This window comes from Marmota flaviventris, chromosome 6, assembly GCF_047511675.1.
Source record: "Marmota flaviventris isolate mMarFla1 chromosome 6, mMarFla1.hap1, whole genome shotgun sequence".
NCBI classification, from domain to species: Eukaryota; Metazoa; Chordata; class Mammalia; order Rodentia; family Sciuridae; genus Marmota; species Marmota flaviventris.
The window spans coordinates 121,815,617-121,822,700 of NC_092503.1; the positions used below are offsets into that span (position 1 = coordinate 121,815,617).

General features: G+C 47.1%; 1 protein-coding gene across 1 annotated transcript; it reads left to right on the forward strand.

Moving 5' to 3' along the window:
- Positions 1-2,625: 2,625 nt before the first annotated feature.
- On the forward strand, positions 2,626-6,767 carry Ly6g5c (lymphocyte antigen 6 family member G5C). Its single transcript, XM_027921862.2, has 3 exons — positions 2,626-2,740; positions 4,017-4,184; positions 6,423-6,767. Exons 1-3 carry the CDS (start codon positions 2,629-2,631, stop codon positions 6,575-6,577), a joined length of 435 nt encoding a protein of 144 aa, XP_027777663.1. The 5' UTR covers positions 2,626-2,628; the 3' UTR covers positions 6,578-6,767.
- The last annotated feature ends 317 nt before the right edge of the window (positions 6,768-7,084 follow it).

Genomic DNA, 7,084 nt, shown 5'->3' on the forward strand with positions numbered 1-7,084 from the left:
GGAGGATCACAAAGTTTAGGCCAGCCCGGGTAACTCAGCGAGATCCTGTCTCAAAATAATAAAAAATAAATTTAAAAAAAGCTGGAGATGTAGCTTAGTGGTAAAGCATTCTGGAATCAATTCCCAGTAAAATAAGTAAGTAAGTAAATAAATATTTAAAGGACTGGCGATGTAGTTCAGTGGCAAAGTGCCCCTAGGCTTGAATCTCAGTAACACTAATAAATAAGGAGAAAGGGAGGAAAAACAAAACACCTTTCTCGCAGAGCCTACCCCTTTACGGCCCCGCCCTTCGTTTGCCAAGCCTGATTCCTCCAACTGTGGCTTTCAGTCCTCAGGCCCCACCTCCTCGCTTTCGTCACTCGGCTGCCTACCCTTAGGCGTCCTTAGTCCGGAGGGAGGAACAATCTGCTTGGATGCCTTCGTTCCTTGCTATCACCATAGCGACTGCTACAACGCCCTACCTCTTTACCCTAGGAAAGCTTCGGAGGAACCCATCACCACGAAAACGAACTCTCGCGGCGCTTAGCGTGTGCGGCCCCGCCCTGCCGCGTGAACGAGGCAAGGAATAAAAAGAAGCAGGGGCTGGACTAAGGATTCTGAGACCTTGTCTGTCTGTCGGAGACGGCTCCCACCAAGCACCCGCCCTCCGCTCCCGGGTCTTCCTATAGGTTCTGCTCAAAGCTTGCGGGGCTGTAACCTTACTGCGGGGCAAGTCTTCTTGTACCCCACTTAAGCCTCACTTAGCTCCTAGTTTGGCCTTTCAGGTGCGGTTATATTCGATAAAGGGGTTCTGAGGGCTCCTTAAAATTTCCCTTTGACTCCTCTTTGCCCTTTTCGCTTCCAGAGGAGCCCTCGCTCGTTGATTTTTTTCCTTATTATTCCATGAACTCCCTCATTTAACAGGTGACAGGCGCTTCTCTCCCAGTTCTTCGTTCTGTAATACAGCGTTGAAATTTCATTCATTCCAAGACTGGTAGGGTGGGGCGCGCAGTAGCGTGCGTTTTTCTCTAGTGTTTCTTCCATCCCGTTATTTCTAGGACCCGTCCTTGCTTTTCCTGTCGGTTTCTTACCATCTTCCCCATCAACACTACAAGATCGCATGATTCTTGAGTAGTCAGGGCATTAGCAGAGAATCCGACTTCAGGACCCCGCCCCAAACCTCCAAAGGGGAAACCGGAGCAGGTGATGTCGTCCTGGACGCCGAGGACCTCCCAGTGTCCTTACTTTTAAGCCCAGTGTCCTTAAAAGTAAAATCCCTGAGTCTATCTGCGACTGATCTAAGGAGGTGGGGACTGAGCTGGTGAAGTGGGGGAGCCCCGCAGGTCTAGCGCCGAGGAAATGGGCTGGGCTCCTGGGGCCGCGGACTCCGGAATCCACCCGGAGGAACGGTGGTACTACAGCACCACCTTCCGGGTAAACCGCTTCATGCACAGGGTGTCCGCTGGCTCACCCTTGGGTCCCCACGCGCAGCTCGCGCTGGCTTGACGCCAAGCGAACTGTGCTTGGGCAGGGGCCGCCCCCGCATCCTCCTGAGAATTCTAAGGTGCAGTCAGGCGCGGAGAGAGAACGCACGGCGCGGGAACATGTAGGAACCGGAGATTAGACTCACTGACCTGCAGCCGAGCTTGGGCGGGGGTGGAGTAAAAGGGGTCGTGGGGGATAAGGTGCCCCGGAACCTCAAGGGGGCACCAGTCTGAGAATAGGGGTGGGGAGAGTGTCACTGTTTCTCTGTGATCCAGATATTCCCGCTTTTGGAAAAACATGGTACTTGGAAAATGATACTACCAGTCATCTCCTCGTGCGAATCTATTCCCCATTCCTTCACTTACTCATTCATACACCAAATCTGTACAATCTTTTTTCTAAATGCTCAGGTTCTTTCATTCTCTTCAGCGAGACCAGGCCGCCATCTTGTGACTGAACTCGGGAATAGCTCCCTATTTCCCTGCATTCTCCCATTCTCCCATGTGTAACAATGGAAATCTTTTTTTTTTTTTTTTTTTTTTTTTTTGCACCAGGGATTGAGCTCAGGGGCACTCAACCACTGAATGATATCCCCAATCCTATTTTGTATTTGATTTAGCAACAGGGTCTCACTGAGTTGCTTGGTACCTCGCTGTTGCCCAGGCTGGCTTTGAACTCTCTCGATCCTCCTGCCTCAGCCTCCCAAGCCTCTGGGATTACAGGCAAACAATGGCAGTCTTTTATGAGAAATCTGATCGCGTTTCTCTTCTGCTGAAATCCCTCTGGATAGTGATTTCTACTATCCATGTGCTCCCAGCAGCACTCTGCCTCTTCCCACCATTGCCTGTTGATTTGTCTCCTCCACTAGACTGTGCCCTGTGAGGGCAGGGGCTTTGGACACTGCTTATCTTCAACATCTGATGCAGTAAATCAATAAACATCTGATGAATTAATATAAAAGTTTCCCTCTCATTCCTCTGTTTCTGGGTCCCTGCCCCAAGCAGGATGTTAAGATCTGGAGTGGCTGTGGGTGAGGACACTCTGATCTGACTGTTCTGGCACTGATTTCCATCCTAAATGTGTTGCCTCTCTCTTTCCTCTTGGCCAACCTCTTTTCCACCAATATAAGCCCAGAACAGAGGCCAGAGGGCAGTGGTGCATTTCATGGCAGGCTTTTCAGGGAGCTTGAGTCTGGGGCCTCTGAGCCTCCACAGCATCCCCCAATCCCTGTACAGCATCTTCTTAATAGTGATGGTCATGATGAGCTTGGTGTTTGGTAAGTGGCTCCAAGGGTTCAGAAGGGTCTCCTGGCCTGCTGGATGGAGAAATAAATAAACTGATTGTCTGAGCACATCTGCCCAGGATGCTTAGGTAAACCCAGGCAGCAGAAAAGATGCAATGGACAGGTGTGGTAGGGAAATACCTGGGTTTGCCTAAGGACTGATATTGACCCTGAGGGTCTTTTCTAGGAACTGCCCCATGGCTGTCTCACTCAGTGACAGTGATCTGAATGGAGATACTGAAGGGATTCTATCCAAATCTGAGGACAACCGAATAGGGAAGGTTGAGAAAGTACTTTCCCAACCATGGAAGCAGAATCCACAAAGTAGAACTAGGCTAAATTCTGTTTGATGATCTTACTGGGCTGAAAGCACCATCTACAGAGAAACAGGATTCAAAGTGTTTGTTTAGTATTTGCCTCTGCCTCACCCAAGTGCTCTGCTGAGTCTGAGGTTTCATTAATGTTTGGTCTGAGCTGAGGACTAAAGGAAGAGGGGGATGTATATACATGTAGTTGGGGAAGGAGGGAGAGAATGGGTATTTGAGTGGACAAAGTTTAACATGGGCCTCTCCTGTGATAGGACTGCAAAAACAAGGCATGTGGCATGGGCTGCTTGACGTCCCCTGTCTGCATGAAGCATGGTCTTTCTGGCCTGTGATGCACTCTTGTTTTTACTTCTCAGCATTATGGATTTTAAAAAGTTCATGTCAAGTATGTTGGGGAACATCTGTAATCCCAGCTACTCAGGATCCTGAGGCAGGAGAATTGCAAGTTCAAGGCCAGCCTAGGTAACTTAGTAAGACACTGTCTCAAAACAAAAAAGCTTTCCTGGAAAGTGTGAGGCCTTGGGTTCAATCCCTAATATCACAAATAAAATGAAGCATGTTTGGAAAAGAGTCTGGGGGACAGAGGATTTAGAGAGAAAGTTACAGAGGAAGAACTGCCCTAACAGGGCTGTACAAAGCTGGTATGGGCTGTCTCAGCCTCACCTGTGAATTTGAGAGAGACTGAGCGCTGGGCAAATATTAGCTCTTCAAATACATGTTGAATGAATGAATAAGTGATTTAATGAATTCTCACCTTTAGAGGCAAAAGAAGAGAGAACAAAGATTTTTTTTTTAATAAGGACTAAAGCTTCTGCTATACTAAACCAAATGGATTTAAAGAATCAGGGATTTTATGGTTTTCTGAGGTGGGGAGAGGACAGTGGGATTGGCCAACCCGGAATCAGGTATGAGGGATTTGGGGTCATTGCTTTTCTGTGTTCTAGGTAAGCTCGTTCCTGACAATCCGGGACCCCCTCAACCACCTCATCTCCCCAAATACCTGCGTTGCTATAGATGTCTCTTTGAAACCAAGGAGTTGGGATGCCTTCTGGGATCAGACATCTGCCTCACTCCAGTTGGCAGCAGCTGCTTCACTCTGCATATAAAGAACAGTAAGCTGCCTTTTCCCACCATGGGCCCAGCCCTCTTAAGCAGCCTCTCCCAGCCTCCTAAACAGTACCCCAAGTCCTGTTCCTATAGCCGTAGGACACTGTTCCATCTCTTTCCTTCAGAATCACTCCCTATCTCCACTTCCACCAGCTTCCCTCCTCAACCCACAGCTGATTGGCTCCTACCCTCTTTGTCACTCAGGTTTGAAGGGGACCCTGGAGATCTCCAGAGGTATAGGCCTTTCCTCAAGTTGCCTGCTCTCCAGCTATCGGCATAGTTCCTATATGTGTCACTCTTCTGAAACTTCTACTGGTCCTCATAGTGACCTTCACTGTCTTGCCTTATCCCCCCGAGACTCAGTGATTCATGTTTGGTCCTTAGCTGTCTTCCCACTGCATAGCTCTTCCTAGAGGATATTATCTGCTTCCTTGGCTTCAACCAGCAGCCACAGAGTACTTCCTCCTGGATCTGAATGTTACTTTGAACCACTTTCCTTGTGTCCTGTTATCTACTGGACATCTCTACCTCATTTTCAACTTGCCGAAAATTGACCACATTCCTTCTTTCCTCAAGTCTGTTCTTCCACCTAGTCCCCTGCCTGCTTTTCTTCCCTCCCTCTCTCCCTCCCTCTCCCTCTCTCTTTTCCTTTCCTCCCCTCCCCTCCCTCCCTCCCTCCCTCCTTCTTTCCTTCCTTCCTTATTATTATTTAGTACCAGGGTTTGAACCTAAGAGTGCTTAACCACTGAACCACATCCCCAGCCCTTTTTGTTTATTATTTTAAGACAGGGTCTTGCTAAATTGCTGAGGCTGGCTTTGAACTTGTGATCCTCCTGCCTCAGCCTCAAAGCCACTGGGATACAGGTGTTTGCCACCACATCTGGCTATTTATTTATCTTTTGAGACATGGTCTCTCTATATTGCCCAGACTGGTTTCCAACTCCCAAAGCCTCCTAAGTGCTGGGATTACAGATGCACACCACTTTCTCCTACCTTTACTAAGTTAACAAAGACAGCACACACACTCTGTGCCAAGTACTGTTTATTTTAGAACCTTATGAGGCAGTATATTATCCCCACTTTACAGATAGGGATATAAAGATGTAGAAAGAAAAAAAATCTGCCTGAATCTCAGAGGCTGGGTCAGAAGTAGTGGCTCCACGGATGGTGTTCTTAACACCCAATGCATGAAATTGCCTTCATTTACATCCTTCCACTACATTTTAAAATTTTTTTTAAAAAATTTTTTCAGCCATGCTGGAGATTGAACCCAGGGCCTTAAGAATGCTAGACATTTGCTATATGGCCAAGCTGTATTCCCTAGTCCTCTCATTACTTTATCCTGTCTGCAATCTTCTGTGCACATTTCACCCTAAATATGCTGCTTTTTTTTTTTTGGTACTAAGGATTGAATCCAGGGGTGCTCAACCACTGAACCATATCCCAAGCCCTTTTTTATATTTTGTTTAGAGACAGGGTCTCACTGAGTTGCTAAGTGCCTCTATAAGTTGCTGAGGCTGGCTTTGAACTTGAAATCCTCCTGCCTCAGCCTCCCGAGCCAATGGGATTACAGGCATGCACCACTGCCTGGCCCCCATATTCTTTTATTCACTCTTTTATTTCTCCCAGACAGTAGCAGACCATGATAAACACATAAACACTGTTCTGCATTTGCTTTTTAAATTTGACAGTTATGAGGACTTAATGTTTCCATATCAGGTTATAAACAGCTTTGTTGTTCTGTTGAGGTATTCCACTGTACTTCATGGCAGTGGGCATATCAAAGCTGATTTATTCATCCTACTATTGATAGGCATCTAGGCTGTTTCTAATATTTTTCTCTCTCAAGCAGGATAGCAGTTGAATATCCTTGTGCATGACTTTTTGGGACAGGGACACAAAGCTTTTTTTCCCCTTTAATACATACATTATATCAAAGACATCATCACCCTATTTTATCACTTTTACCCTCTAATGGGTGCTTGTTCTCCCCATTTTGCTCTACAGACCTCAACTTAGTCTGGCTCCTCTAGAGTTACATTTTTAAATGGTTCTTTTCTTTAAACCTTCCTTGGGAAACTTCAGAGTTGCGTGGCTTGTGACTCACTGGACATTCCCCACTCCTACCCAATTCTAGGAGTCTTTTCTTTTGACCCAGGGAAGTCTATTTGGGGGAAGAGGATGTGAGGATGGGACTCTGCATGGGAACCTCCTTGTCACTGGAGTTTGTGGTCCTTCCATAGGCAGTGGTTCTGACATCTTGGTGAATGACTGCCGCAGCCAGGAACAGATGAGTGATTGTTCATATACTCATTCTTCTCCTGTGTCTGGCTTCTGGATATACTCTCAATGCTGCTTCCTGGACTTCTGCAACGACCCTAAAAATAAAGTACTCTAACATTCATTAGAAGCACTACCAAGAACCTTGGAGAAAACTGCCAGTTTCCTGCCACCCTTCTGATTTCTACCTGGGTTCAGCCAGGGAAACTTACAATTTCTTATACTACCCCTCCCTGCCTTCCTCAAGTCACTACCCCAGACTGGACTTTTCTCCTCTTGGTTAATTCTCCCCTACTCCCACTCTGCCTCCCAGGTTCCCTCTCTTGCCCCAAGTCCCCAGGTGTTCCTTAGAAATAAATGGTTGGGCAAAGTGTTTGGTTTGTCTATATCATCTGGTCGAGGTAGAACTCCTGAATGTCCCATTATGGGGACAGGAAAGAGGCATCCAACTTTGCTCCTGCCCCACTTCAGTATCTCTGATTCAGCTCTAGGCATAAAAGGGCAAAAAGGAATGGAAGCCCTCCTATGAAGGCTAGATTAGTGGGCATCCTGAGAAGTTCTGTTCAACTAGAGAAGTGTGGGGCTTGAGGGGAGGTTCAGAGGACTATGATGGCAAAAAGGGTGG